Here is a 15,153-nt window from a genome sequence, read left to right as displayed (position 1 = left end):
AAGCAAAGATTTGAGTTACAAATGTTTGCTTTAGTTTAAATATATATATATTCAAAGATTTGCACACATTTTCGCGATTTTTCAAAAAAATAGCAGATCTACAAGCTCATGAGCTTGTATATCTGCTATATTTGAATAGCCAAAGAAATCAAAAAATGACACAGATGCGTTCCCGGTCTTAATGGATTAAGGCCATGGACGACTGTTGATTAAGTGGCTACTAAAGGTCACTTCCGTGTTGTTTTGTGTTTTCCAGAATGCATGGCATCCCTCTACTCTGCCCGGCAGCTACTATTACACTTCCAGGTTTCACGACATGATGCAGGATTTAGCCAAACAGATGGAAGAAATCCATGGAACGACCATCACCGATATGAAGGTAATCAAGTAATCATTATCCATGAGAGGCTGTGTTTGTGCGTGTTTGTGAGCTTGTGAAGTTACAGTATATGGTCAGACTTGTCTGAAATGCAAGCCGATCCAACAAACGCATCCATTTCCCATGTTACCGTTTTAGGTTAAGGGTCGCGTGCGAACATTTGTTAGAGACAGATAGAACTTCAAGTTCAGAAAGTTGTCAAAACACAATACAGGTCTTCAGCAAAAATTGCAAGAGAGCCCCAAACTATCTCGGCATATGTACTATAGTCTGTCGTGTCATATCTGTGTACAACAATGGTACCCTCCTTTAGGAGACAACATGTACTCTTTACCATACCTGGATGTACAGAAAGGGAAGACACATGTAGGGCCTGAATCAGTTCCTTAGGTGTCTTTTAGGGAACTGTAATGGAGTCAAATAGAGCTTACCAGACTGGGTGAACTCTGTCACCCTTGACGAGACTATGTTTAACACAAGCATGCATGGTAGTATTCTTTCAGGGAAACTACATTCTGCATCACATGGATATACTTTGATAAAATATCATTTAGCAGCACATGGATATAAGTTGATAAAATATCATTTTAGCAGGCACAACATCAGCATATTTCATCACAAAGCTTGGGTCCTGGTAGGTGGACAAGGTGCGAGGGATAATGCCAGTAGCTGGGTCCGGGGCCCGGCTTTCCACAATGTACAGTAAACAGTTCGAGGGGGGGGGGGGGGGGGGGGCTAGGCTTTCACATTTACAGGGGCCAGTTTCGAATTGCAGCCACCTGTAGGTACTCTTTTGGAGCGGTTTTGAAGGAGAGTAGGGTTTTAGATTCCTTCATGGCTCTTGGTAGTTTATTCCACATTTTTGTGGCATAGCAGGAGAACAAATTCAAACCCTTGTTAGTGCCAAATCTGGGTTGAACGTGATCAGTGGAGCTACCTTGTGATTGTGAACTTCATTTACGTTTTTAAAGTTCTTTGACATGGTTGTCTTATTGGTGTAGTGTATCTTGTAGACCAGGCCCATTGCAATTTTCTGTACTCTGCCCTCAACCCTGTTGATGGGTTAGATGAGTCGTAGATGTAAGGCCAAGAAGTATAGCCTTACCAGTTTGTTTTGGGATGTCTGGAGCCTTCTTTTTAAGGCCTTTTGTGGCGTTGTGGTACCATGAGGTGCACGCATAGTCGTGGTGCGTAGTTTGTTTGACTTGCTGAAAGAGAACTACAAGCTGAATGGCTGCCAAGTGCGGTCAACACCTGTCCCATTGGTTTGACGCGCGGTCAAGGTTCATCAATGTTGAACCCGACATTTCACGCCCTACAACGTGACACGACGAGGTCGCCGCTTCACCCCGTTCTTCTCATAGAATGGAAGTGAGCGGGGAAGCCACAGTGGTGGAAAAAGTACTCAAATGTTTTACTTACGTAAAAGTATCAATACTGCAATGTAGTAGTACTCGGTTACAAGTAAAAGTCCCAAATTCAAAATTGACTTGAGTGAAAGTACAAAACTATTGGTATCAAAATGTACTTAAAGTACCAAAAGTAAAAGTACTAAAATGTTTGAAAATAGCAGATCTACAAGGTCACAACGCGTCGCGATGCGACGCGTTGTGAGCCTGTAGATCGGCTATTTTCAAATAGCTTAGATATAGAATAGGGCTAAAGTGGTTAATGTATATTTTATAATGTAATCATTTATATCTGCAAAGTAACTAGTAACTAAGGTTTTCAAATAATTGTAGTAGAGTAGAGTAGAGATGTAGAGTAGAGATGTAGTGGAGTAGAAGTAAAAGTATAGACAATTGGAAATACTCCAGTAAAGTAAAAGTACCTCAAAATTTTACAGTACCTAAGTACAGTAATAGTCATAATTTTAAGGCCTTCTTTTATAGCAAGTGGTCCTGCTGCCTGCTTTGTTGTTCACATCATTGGAAGGGGCTTCCTATGTAAAGGGTAAGTTTATTTATTTTTTGTTCCAGAGTCAGAAACGGTATTACCATTATTATTCCTGCTTTTACCATTTTTTTTTTAAATTATAAAGCCTTTATGTCTCTACTTTTATCCACCAACAACTTTTAGCCCTGGGGATGCTGGAATACTTGAGGAACATACACAAGGAGAGCAGCGTGATAACTAGCATCACACCAGGAGACAAGCTGGGTGAGTATTAGACTGAAGGAATGAAAACTGTCGGGGGGAAAACATGACATATCAGTATGACCAACCTCATTATGTACAAAACTGTTACTTTTCAGGATGCAAATTCAAAAGTATCAAGTTTCGAGCTTGTGGATCTGCTACTTTTGATGCTTTTGTGTGACGCTGTAGTATGATCAAGTAGGAAAACATAGCGCCACGCTACGAGCTTGTAGATCTGCTTTTTTTTTCGTGAAAATGTGTGCAAATCTTTGAATATATTTGTTTTTTAAAGCGAAAATGTGTAAATCAAATCTTTGGTGTTCTACAAATGTCTTCTAAATCCTAACAGTTTTTTTGAAAAATATATATATATTCAAAGATTTGGGCACATTTTATTAAAAAAAATAACAGATCTACAAACTATTTTTTATGATACTGAAAACCCATTTACTGGTTTACTGATTTAACCAATTTACTGATGGGAGGCGGTGGATCTGATATGTCATGTTTGAATCACTGTTGGTAGCAGTGGTTAGTATGTGTCACATCCAGTAGTTGTGGGCTACAGTGTAGCCCACAACTACAGTACCTGCAAGGTTTGATTTGCTGGGGGAGCAGGGGGGGGGGCTGTTTCAGTAGAATTGGCAGTGTGGTGGAAGTGCCTGTTGATGTGGTATCTTTAAGTATGGCCATGGAGACGAATAGTGGCTGTAAAATGAGTCAGGCAGTCAGTCAAGCAAAAGTAGGTAACATTAAAGATGGGGTTTATTGAAGATAAGTTTACATGGTCAGTCTGACGGGCTGTTTCTCTCTCTAGTACACCGTGGGAAGGTTCTCGTGGTAAGGCTCTGGGGCATGTATATACATGTATATGTATGTAGGCGCTCCCACTGTCCACATGTGTCTGGGGTCAGATGTCCGTGCGTGGTAGAGGGGCGCGTCCATGTGTGAGTGAGTGTGTGTGTGTGTATTAGACAGGGTTAGGGTTAGGGATAGCGATACTTATCCTTATAAGGCACTGAAGTAAGACTGTATGTGCGTGCATGTCATCTGTCTTCTTAATGGGTGTACAGTATGTATGTGTGTGTCCTAACTTATGTAAGATACTGTGTGTGTGTGTGTGTGTGTGTGTGTGTGTGTGTGTGTGTGTGTGTGTGTGTGTGTGTGTGTGTGTGTGTGTGTGTGTGTGTGTGTGTGTGTGTGCGCGTGTACGTACCTGTGGGTGTGTGTGTGTGTGTTTAGGGAGTGATGGTAAATCTGTCGGGGAATGTATACTGTGTGTGTGTGTGTGTGTGTGTGTGTGTGTGTGTGTGTGTGTGTGTGTGTGTGTGTGTGTGTGTGTGTGTGTGTGTGTGTGTGTGTGTGTGTGTGTGTGTGTGTGTGTGTGTGTGTGTGTGTGTGTGTGTGTGTGTGTGTGTGTGTGTGTGTGTGCCGAGGCTCTGTTCATGAACAGAGCCGAGGCAAAAGGCAAAGTGTGTTCTGATCAGAGCACCTACATCTTGTGACACTTACATCCTGTGACACATCCTGTCACACAGGATGTAAGTGTTCTTGTACCCCCTTCGTTTAGGGAATAGAGGAAGTACCAACTGTAGGCCTTTCTTGCAGATTTGAAGAAGTGATACAGTTTTGGGTACATGGTGCAAGGACAGGCATATACTGTAGGGTCATTTACAGTATGACAAGTTGGAAACAAACACCTTCATGTGTGATGATTTAGTAGCCTCGAACAATAAGCTTGTACATACACAGAGAGAGAGAGAGAGAGACAGTATCAGTATGTGCCACAATGTGCATTTAAAGCACAATTATCCCTGCTATACCGTGCCCCGCCATAGACAAGCACATGTGCAGTATATCACAGATTAAGTCCCTTGTCCCATCCCTGTGGAAAGCAGTGATACTGGTCTGTGGTTTTTGATGCTGGACAGATCAACAGTTGGTTCTTCGGAGTTGAGTGACTCTGGTTAACTTGAAGGCAGACAGAATGCTGCCTGAGGTCAGTGGTGTAAAGTAACTAAGTACATTTACTCAAGTACTGTACTTAAGTACACGTTTGAGGTATTTTTGGGGCGGTGTAGCCGCCCCCTATAAGTGAGTTTTGGACACCGACCAAAAAATTAGTGTACCCCCTAACCCTTCCATTGTTAATGCAAATCGATACTTTTTTCATATCAGCCAATCACATTACAGCTAGTGTCATCACCACTAACTGTAATGTGATTGGCTGACTTTGCAAATTCAGGACTGTGATTGGCTAGCGAAACACATGACACATGTGCAGCCCTATGAATAGCAGTATGGACCTTAAAAAAAGTCATTTATCCTTTTTTTTAAAAGTGAGTCATGTTGTGATGACCACACACCGCCCACTTCACACTGGGTGTGATTTTTTACTTTACTGGAGTATTTCCAATTTTCAATACTTTTACTTCTACTCCACTACATCTCAGAGGCAAATATTGTACTTTTACTCCACTACAATTATTTGAAAAATTTAGTTACTAGTTACTTTGCAGATATAAATGATTATTTTATGAATGAATCATCCCGCCTCAGCCACTCCAGCCCAAGGAGGTGAAGTAAAGAATTGTCCCACCTCGGCCCCTCCAGCCCAAGGAGGTGAAGTAAAGAATTGTCCCACCTCGGCCCCTCCAACCCAAGGAAGTGGAGGTCCAGGACCTACATGTAAGTTTGATTTATTTGATTTGATTTATTTATCAAAGTTCCATCCAATGATCTCACAAAAATGGCTATTAGCTATAAAAATTGGTGCAACCTGTAAATAAAATGGTTACATATAATGGTCAGTGTTTCTCTGTACGGTACAGAAGTTAAAATACACCTGGTTGTGATCAGGTGGTGGAGAATACCATGTGGACACTCAAGTATCTACTGATACATTTGAATACCGTTTACCCCTAAAATGGTCTTAAGCTCCCATAATGAACCTGTTAATGCCCTATAGATTTCCAAGTCATGCTGTGAGCTAGCCTGGTATGGCCAAGGGCATTTTTTTTTTGCAATGGCAGATTTGTCTGGAACCAGGCTAGCTGTGAGCGGGGCTGGGCGATAGTGACAAAATCTAATATCACAATATGTTTGACTGAAAATACCTAAATATATCAATGATGTGATGATATTCTGGCAAAGACTCTGTGCTTTCAGAAGAACTTTAGAGAACTGGTTATTGGTCATGTGAATATCATGACCAAACTGGTAGAGATGCATTTGTTGATCATTTCACTTAAACCCCATATACAGTTGACATGGGTCCCCCTGGGCTCGGTCCCCGGGAGCTTTCCCCTCCACACCAAATCTGTTAGCCAAAAGTAACTGATCCACAAGCTCACAACGCGTCGCAGCGCCACATGTTGTGAGCTTGTAGATCTGCTATTTTCGGCGAATCTTCACCTCAGGACGCTCGTGTTCGTGTGGTTAAGCTATATAACCGTAATATTAAAATTCCAGATAGTTATCTATAGCACTGTGACGGTAGGTCCATGTGGAAGTAAGGAGGGAAGCATTTGGTGATTCACTTCATCAATCTAGATTTTCTCACCTGGGATTCGACCTGACAACCTCTCTGTCGGTGTCTGGCGTGTCCCCTATAATCACTGTAGAAATGAAGTAGTGCTTTTGAACTGACAGCAATTAATTGTATTTGAATACAAAAAAAATCAGAAAACTTAGGTCAGGATTTAGAAGCCTATTTTTTAATCGGCATCAGGTCTAAATGGGTAAAAACATTGTTTTATCTAAATCCTGATTTGTGTTTGCTTTTCTCATTTTAAAGCTACTGCTGAGCCCCCTGGTGGTGAAATGACAGCACAACATCCCACCAATACAGAGCCTCCAACTACTGTCTCCAAGCTGGAAGAAGGTGCATGTGCGTGTGCGTGTGCGTGTGCGTGTGTGTGTGTGTGTGTGTGTGTGTGTGTGTGTGTGTGTGTGTGTGTGTGTGTGTGTGTGTGTGTGTGTGTGTGTGTGTGTGTGTGTGTGTGTGTGTGTGTGTGTGTGTGTGCGTGTGCGCGTGTGTGTGTGTGTGTTCTTTATCATCTGCATACTCATATTTCTTTCTTATTTTCTTTTGCACAGCAAATCATGGAGTCATGTTTTGCATGCTGCGCTGCCAGGTGAATATGAATTATATTCTCACCACTATAATCTGGACATACAATGACAAATAATTGATAATTAAATAATTAAATTAAAGATGATGCTGATATGAATTTATTGTGACTCTCGATCAGGTCTGCAATGTTAAATTTGAGTCCACAAAGCAATATCTTGCCCACGTGAAAGGATGGCAACACGTGCAGGTGAGACACATTTGAATACAGTATGTTCAGTCACAGTAACAGGTCCCTGTTTTGAACCTAGAGCTGTGAGACAGGTACCAGACAGTCTAGCACAGGGGTCTTCAACAGGGGGTCCTCAGAGTTACTACAGGGGGTCGGCCAAATCTTTGTGTGATATGATTTATTTTTTTTAGCGTCCCTTTTCTGAGGAGAACTTTAGCCAAAAATAGTTGATCTACAAGCTCACAATGCCTCGCAGCGCGATATAGAGACAATATAGAGGGGGTCCCTGCTTCATATCTCTCTCAGCTAAGGGGTCCTTGGCCTGAAAACGTTGAAGACCCCTGGTCTAGCATATACAGTACAATAGTAGGACACCTAGTCTCACTTACAAAATACATAAAAGGCCAAAGGTGAAGACATATCATTCATGCAAAAACAGTATGTTGCTGCTCTCTCTCGCCACAAATATTAATGTTAATTAAGTCAGTGGTTCTCAAACCTTTTCGTGCCAAGGACCCCCAAATTAATATGTATGTGGCCGCGGACCCCCACTTGAATATTTGTTGTGCCCAGGGACCCCCAGAAGCAAAGATTTGTGTTAAAAATGCCTTTAAAAAAAAAAAGATTAACAATATTCAATTGCAGACTCATAGCGCGGCACTCAGTGCCGCGCTATGAGCTTGTAGATCTGCTATTTTTGAATAGCCAAAGTATGAAATATGGATAATATGGTTAAACTGATTGTGACGGTTTATTAACTAATTTTGCTGGGGACCCCCTGGTATCCCCCCAAGGACCCCTGGGGGTCCCTGGATCCCACTTTGAGAACCAATGAATTAAGTGATTAGCCAAGAACTTTCTGAAATGTGTCCCAACAATAAAAACCTGTCTGTCTGTCTGTCTGTCTGTCTGTCTGTCTGTCTGTCTGTCTGTCTGTCTGTCTGTCTGTCTGTCTGTCTGTCTGTCTGTCTGTCCACAGAAAATGAAGACAATCTTTGTGAGACAAGGTACTATACCGTGTTATCTCATGGTCTGTTGTTAACCACATGTACTGTATGTGACATTGATGCATCTGGTACATATTAACCTTCTGTTCTACAATCACAGCAGATGAACCTCTAACCCCGACACCAGGTATGATTTTATTATTATTATTATTATTATTATTATTATTATTATTATTATTATTATTATTATTACAGTAGTTTTATGTTGGGTTATCAGAGATGCTGTGGAGAGTGTTTCAAACTGAGCTCTGAAAGAGTGCTTCTTTCTCAATCAGATGTCATTCTTTCGTCCTTCACTGTAAACTGTAAAGCTTAATTAATGCTTTCTTTCATCTTAGTGTTCTACAGTTCTATCTCGAACGAATTCCACTACATCAAAAGAGCGCGGGCTAAACCAGTCATCGGTGAGTTTGGCTGCATTATGTGTGTGAATCGGTATAATATGTGATGCCATTCAAGAGCTACATATGGTATTTTGTTTTGCTGCATTACCACTACATTGCCACAGTTGCATCGTTGAAAGAGCTACATTGGCACAGTTGCAAACACAATGGACAATTTTCCTTGAATAATAATGAATGGAGCCTTTTCTTTTGGCAAGGTCTTCTTCATATTGTGATGTGCGCCAGCACCCGAGATTATTGCAAGCCTCTTTGCATATGCCTGGTCTGCCGGTATCTTTTCTCCAGCTTCAGAGCCCATCTGAATCATCCACGACACATCAAACAGACTCTGGTGAGCCATTTGGTCCTGTTCATTTTTGGTTTCATGTACATTTTGATCCATTGAGTTGAGTACAATTTGAGATTTGAGATACTAGCAAGCATCAAAGGGACCTCATGTGAGACAGATGTGTAACATCACTTCTTTGAGTAAAAAATAATTTGGGCCGGCCAGAAATAGTCAAAAATGTCCTTTCCTTATCATGCGCCAAGTGAGGCATCCAGACATCCAGGCGGACAGTTATGCCAAAATCTGTCCACTGAGTTTCTGTTTGTTTTCAGTGGGAAGCGAGAGCAGACAGTAAATCCCGCCCACTACATTTGATTGGGTAAAGCGCGGCCTGCTTCCTGATCTGAAGGCACGCCCACTTGTAGGCCATTGCGTACACGTTATGACGAACTCCCCCGACAGATTCAAGCGGAGAGCAGAATCTGTTCTTGAGAGATTAGTGGGGAAATGACACCATGGGGCTTTTTTAATTTTCTCTCTTTCATTGAATTTGTGCTCTATAGTTGCACCAAAATCCTGCACTATTACGATTTGCCTGGAAGGGAAAAGAGTGTGAGGAGGACCTAACATCATTGGCCTGGGAGGAGGAGAACGCTCAGGGACCTGATCACATGATACTCAAGGTAAATGCCATCGATTTTTGGATTCCATATGCTTTGAAGATTTCAAACATGTATTTTGCTCATCTCCAAAAACTATGTATTTACTACCACCGGCGCCCAGGCTATGTATGTTTTCACTCTTGTCTGTCCGTGTGTGTGTCTGTCTATCCGTGTGTGTGTCCTTCCATGAGCAAGCTAATCTCCGGCACCGTTGGACCGATTTGGAGTGAAACTTTCTTGACCTCATGGTGGCATTATGACGGGACACTTAACACTTTGGCCCGTAACTTTTCAACTGTAGGTTGTACAATAAAATAAAAGATGTATCAGTGAGATTTTTAGGATTCCATTCCGATTGACTTCAACTGGTGTTGATTTTGATTTAGTTGTAAGTCTTTTGAATAAAATCATTATATTTTAGTCATCTGAAATGTTTTACTGTTAGTCTAGTTTTAGTCGACTAAAAATCATAAGATTATAGTCGACTAAATCTACAGTTGATTTAGTCGACTAAAATGTATTTTGGCGGTGCCTTGATGGCGTCGTAATGGCTGATTTTACATGTGGTCGCAGCGCAATGCGTTGTGAGCCCGTAGATTGCTATTTTCAGAGCACAACACCCGAGCGCAACCAAACATAAAACACTTGTCTTTTAGTTCTACTGGATCTCTTTTCCACTAGAGACTCCCTAACATTTTAGTCTAGTTTTTATTTGTTGACAAAATTGTTAATATATTTAGGCTTAGTTTTAGTCATCGTAGCTTAGTTTTCATTTCGTTTTTATTTATTTTTCGTCATAGTTTTAGTCGACACTGCGTCTCAACACTGCGAATGACTTCCAAAGTTTGTGGGCCATGGGTAGGCAACCCGGGCGGGGCAGAGACCACACTTTTCTAGTTTGTTTGTTCATTCATTCGTTCATTTTTTCATTCGTTCATTCGTTCATTCGTTCATTCGTTCATTCATTCATTCATTCATTCCTTCATTCCTTCATTTGTTCATTCAGATAATTGATCTCCCAAGCTGGATGATCTTGCAGCTGCGCAGACGCGATGGTTTTCACGATTTTCTGACAGTTTGCAAGAAGCTTGACGAGCACTTCAGCTTTGACTGGACGTCTGAAGGTTAGTGATTTTCGGTGGTGTAAAGTACATTTACTCAAGTACCTGTACTTAACTCATTCAGTGCCAAACTTATTTCTGACTTTATCATCCCTGTGCCAAGGCCAAAAATACATTGTAAAAAAAAAGTGCGTAGGAAGCGAGATACAGCCTTTTTCAGTAAGATGTTAAACAAGAAGTGAATGAAGCAGCAAATCTTCAAATCATGATGTCTTGGGTCCTTTTTTTAAACGGCGACATCATTGGCACTCTGTGCTTATGAAAAACGTGACGTTGGTGACGACAATGGCTACAAGATCACAACGCGTCGCATCGCGACGCGTTTTGAGCTTGTAGATCTGCTTATTTTCAAACATTTTAGTAATTTTACTTTTGGTACTTTAAGTATATTTAAATGCCAATACTTTTGTACTTTTACATTTCACAGGCATTTTACTTACCAACAGAGTAACAGAGTATTTTTATATTGTGGTATTGCTACTTTTACTTAAGTAAAATATCTGAGTACTTCTTCCACCACTGGTGATTTTACTGTAACAATGTTGTGCGCTTGCCTCCCGTTCATTATCTAAATATTTTTTTTGTTCTATTGTGAAATGTTCTGTTTTTGTGTGTGTGTGTGTGTGTGTGTGTGTGTGTGTGTGTGTGTGTGTGTGTGTGCGCACGCATAGTTCCAAAGATGGTCACACTTGATGAGCTGCAGAGCAGCCTCACATATCCTCAGCTGGGTGAGTACCACTGCAATCACTCTAATGGGGCTGTAGACAACGAGCACTATCACTATAGCCATCACTATACAGTAATTATAACTATAAAAGTGTGCAGGTCTCCTCCGCCAGACTGGGTAGCCTACCCAGGGCTGTGTCAGTCGTGGAGCGCAGCCATCAGGACAGGAGGAAACTGTGGGGAGAGGTGTGGGTAGAGGTTGTACGACAGAAGGTGCAACTGTTCACATTTGCACCCCTTATGGCCAGAAGTAAACAACGTTTTTTTTTGGAGGAGGTTTCCTCCAAAGGCTCCCCTCAACATGCAATTGGAATTTGGGGATGATTGGATGCTGTGTTCATGATATAATAGGCTCCACCCACAATTTTATGAATGTAAACTGTATGGAGTATGAAAACCCTGTTAAACCCTTGATGCACAAGCACATTTTGTGCATCAAAAACAAATGGATGCATTTGTGTGACCCCCTATGGGTGGAATTATGTTGGCTTTGACTTTGTGTTTGACTTTGAGCCCCCTCAGTGTTATGATTTTCTTTCTCAAAGCTCTTTCAAAATCTGGTCAGATGAGTGTGGTCAAGAAGAAGTGAGTGGAAATCACAGAGTGAGAGTTAGGTCTAGCAGCAAAGAGAGCGATGCGCATCTGGGAACTGCATTGGATGAGGAGTCTAGATTCAACAGAGTTCTTACTTTATTAATGACAGGACAGTGATATATATACATACAGGTTCAATATGTGGAACTTCCCATTTGATGCGGACTCAAAGGGAAGGGTTAAACTGGTTACAAATAAGGTAGCCTCTCTATATGTGTATGGGTGATCTGAGGTGCAAAAGTTCATGGTGAAGTTGCTGGCGGAACACGCAGCATCTGTAGCGCACAGACATCCTGTCTGTTAGGGTTACAGGAAGTGCCGTGGTCCTTGTAGATAATCGTGTTCTTTCTGCAAACATGTCAATGTTTCTAGACTAATGTGTTAACGCTAATTGATTAGGCTGAGATAAGACAGGAAACAAACTTTCTGAAGTACCTCTGTCAATGAGAGCCTTGCACCCTCAGCATAGTGCACTACATGATTTACTCTATGTGAGAAGGTGCTAGGGCTGTTAAAGACATGTTTAGGTTAGCCAAACTCACACGCATGCAGTATGAGTTATAGCATGTATGTGCACATATGTGTGACACACACTCATTGTATGATAGTCACTACACTCAGTGGGTGATTACAATTTGACACCATCAGACACCGCTGGACCGATCAGGGTAAAACCTGGCATCATCTAGACTAGAGGACTTTGTCTAATTGTTGTGGTACATGTGCTCTTTCTATACCAGGTCTGGAGTTTATATTTCGGTTCAAATCTGCCTTGGAACCATGGAGATCCTTGTGTTTACTCTGTGAGAGGAACCTGAAAGAAGTTGAATTCTCCTGCCACGTATTCAGTTTTGAACACGTCAAAAGGTTTCTGGTGAGTACATACACATCGCTTTTGTAACAAATGGTGCTAGAGGTGCTATGTATGTGTGCATGTATGCATGTATGCATGTATGCATGTATGTATGTATGTATGCATGTATGCATGTATGCATGTGTGCATGTATGCATGTATGCATGATGCATGTATGTCCTTTAATAAACCAGACCATAGCGAACTGACTTCATGTCATGAAGCATTTATTCGTCAGTGCTGAGGCTTTATTATAGAGACCATTCAGTTGGTATCCAGTTACATAATACTGCATCACCACTATACTATAGAGAGAGACGTGTATATACAGTATGTAACTGCAGTTGATCATTGGTCATGGTTTGAAATATGACACTTATTCGACGTTTGTGTGTGTGTGTGTGTGTGTGTGTGTGTGTGTGTGTGTGTGTGTGTGTGTGTGTGTGTGTGTGTGTGTGTGTGTGTGTGTGTGTGTGTGTGTGTGTGTGTGTGTGTGTGCGTGCGTGCGTGCGTGCGTGCGTGCGTGCGTGCGTGCGTGCGTGCGTGCGTGTATTGCAGAACTATGCCCACCCAGGCTCCCTGGATTGTGAAGCAAAGGAAACCCCTGACGTGTTGCTGGACTTGTCAAAGCAGGCAGCAAAAATCCGCCCCAATAGTTCTATACAGGTACACTCTATACATCAAGTTACATTTTATTTAAGTGTCAAATCACAAAAACTTGTCTCAAGACACTTGCGCAGAGACCCGATATTGTTCCACCCTGAGCAAGCAATTGGGGGGGGGGGGGGGGTGCTTGATTGGTCAATCACTGAATTCAGCGGTGTGTTATTTCTAGATAATGACCGATGAGCTCAATAACAGACAGCTGTCTAATCAAAGACTCAGAGCACCTGCTGCGCTGCTTGATTTTATGCCGTATCCAACACGGCAGCCATGTAAGCAAACGCACAATGTCATTTACAGCTGAACATGGCTCTCAGGAATGTTTTTGAAAACATTTGAAGCGAGAAATAGACAATGCAGTAACCGAAAATGTATTCTATTTCATCAACACTTCCTTGTTTTCCGAGGCGACCGTGTTGCGCTGGACGGACAGCCGCACCTGGCACCTGGCAGGAGCACTGGCAGGAGCACTTTCATTACCGTAAACAAGGAAATAACTTGTTTTGTTGTTAATTAATTAATTTATAGCTGTGTAATAAGTGGGATAATTGACGGCGCGCCGGTCGTCGTTAAACGGTGATTAAACAGTGATTTAATCATCCTGTCAGGGTTTATTTCTCAACAACGACCGGCATGCCATCAATTATCCCTTGCGTAATTACTAAGATAGTATGATAATGTAATATAGCATAACAATAATGTTAGATACTTACGCTCATATACCTGTATATACCATACTCTCTTTTACACATGTTATTCATATAGAGACAGGGTGGAATTTGCTCATTTAATTCTAGTTGTAACAGTAAGTAGAATACAATTTGGCAAGTTTTATGATGTTAGATAGTATATAAAGGTATAGTATAAGAATGCTAAGATGATATACAGTATAGTGGTATAGTAAAATATAGTAGCAATTCACAGTCGTGCTCCATGGAGAGGCCCGGCTCTTGATCTGCAGGTGGGGGTTCGTAATATTAGTACTATCAGTTAATCGTAAAATCAGTTCCATTTCATTCAACCTTATCTCTCGATGTTCTGTCTTACAGATTGGGAAACTGAGCCTCCTTACCTGTCCAAACAAATATGAAACGGGTGAGTGTGGTTATGGTTCTGCCAGATCAACCTCTGCTGTTTGCTTTCAAAACATGGGTAGCTAGAAACTGTTCTCAGTAGAGCCCAGACCTCCGCCATGGTGGCACCTTGTCTATAAGGTGTTGTTGCGGACTTTCTAGCAACACGCCTCCTTTTGAGCCAATAGAGCTTCCTGATGCAGTTAATCAGTTCTTCCTGGGGCCATGATGACAAACCATTTGTTATCATTAGTTATGTGCATTTCTGTGAAAAGCCATGCCCTCCGACGTGGGGCTACTAATATTAGTAGTTTGAACTAAATGTTTAGTAATTAGTGAAATTGGTTTTACCCTAGATATTTGTGAGAAGAGTAGCAGTTTTGAACTCCCCCTTCCTCTCATGGTGTACAGTATGTACTGTAATGTATGATGGAACCAGAGTTGGTGTCTTAGCTACATATGTCTGTTCCAGTTGTCAAGATCCTGGAAAGGAGAAAAAAGATGGCGGGTAAAGGAGGGCTTATTCCTGTTTTACGAGTGAGAGAGAAATTGGGTAAGCCAAGTCAAATGTTAATTGATCCACAGGCACATACTGATTGAAATGCTCCTGTCTTTTAGTGCTCATATTCACCATCCTTTTTAGTTTTTTCGGTCGATGTGACTGTATTTAAATCATTTTGTATGTACATTGGGCACACATTGGGACAAACTGGTGAAGGAACCTCACCTACAATGATATTGAATGAAATGTTGACTCAGAAATGATGACTGCAGTTTCTGAGATTGACCATTATTGCCAAAACATTTCATAGATGAACGGACCCACCACAGTCAAGTAATGCATGATATGCATTTCTGTTTTGGTTCCTCACTTGTCCCTTGTTGTATGAATGCCTGATTTTACACAAACTTTGCATTGGTCCCTATAGACAAAAACAGGATGTGAAGCTAATGTGATGA

General features: G+C 41.5%; 1 protein-coding gene across 1 annotated transcript in view; it reads left to right on the top strand.

Annotated features, from left to right (window-relative positions):
* The window catches only part of LOC311062163 (uncharacterized protein), a 50,776-nt gene that overhangs the window by 20,128 nt on the left and 15,495 nt on the right, over positions 1-15,153 (top strand). The window contains exons 12-29 of the mRNA XM_084081003.1: positions 257-379; positions 2,272-2,332; positions 2,459-2,539; positions 5,078-5,206; positions 6,315-6,401; positions 6,617-6,654; positions 6,772-6,840; positions 7,802-7,829; positions 7,930-7,956; positions 8,168-8,233; positions 8,431-8,564; positions 9,065-9,184; positions 10,170-10,287; positions 10,956-11,012; positions 12,345-12,478; positions 13,016-13,123; positions 14,170-14,215; positions 14,666-14,746. Of these exons, the coding sequence (XP_083937129.1) occupies positions 257-379; positions 2,272-2,332; positions 2,459-2,539; positions 5,078-5,206; positions 6,315-6,401; positions 6,617-6,654; positions 6,772-6,840; positions 7,802-7,829; positions 7,930-7,956; positions 8,168-8,233; positions 8,431-8,564; positions 9,065-9,184; positions 10,170-10,287; positions 10,956-11,012; positions 12,345-12,478; positions 13,016-13,123; positions 14,170-14,215; positions 14,666-14,746 (1,507 nt within the window). The remainder of the gene's footprint in view (positions 1-256; positions 380-2,271; positions 2,333-2,458; positions 2,540-5,077; positions 5,207-6,314; positions 6,402-6,616; positions 6,655-6,771; positions 6,841-7,801; positions 7,830-7,929; positions 7,957-8,167; positions 8,234-8,430; positions 8,565-9,064; positions 9,185-10,169; positions 10,288-10,955; positions 11,013-12,344; positions 12,479-13,015; positions 13,124-14,169; positions 14,216-14,665; positions 14,747-15,153) is intronic.

Source organism: Gymnoscopelus microlampas (assembly GCF_963454915.1).
Source record: "Gymnoscopelus microlampas genome assembly, chromosome: 15".
In the NCBI taxonomy this organism is placed as follows: domain Eukaryota; kingdom Metazoa; phylum Chordata; class Actinopteri; order Myctophiformes; family Myctophidae; genus Gymnoscopelus; species Gymnoscopelus microlampas.
Note: the sequence above shows the minus strand (reverse complement) of the source record. Positions and strands in the feature narration are given on the sequence as shown.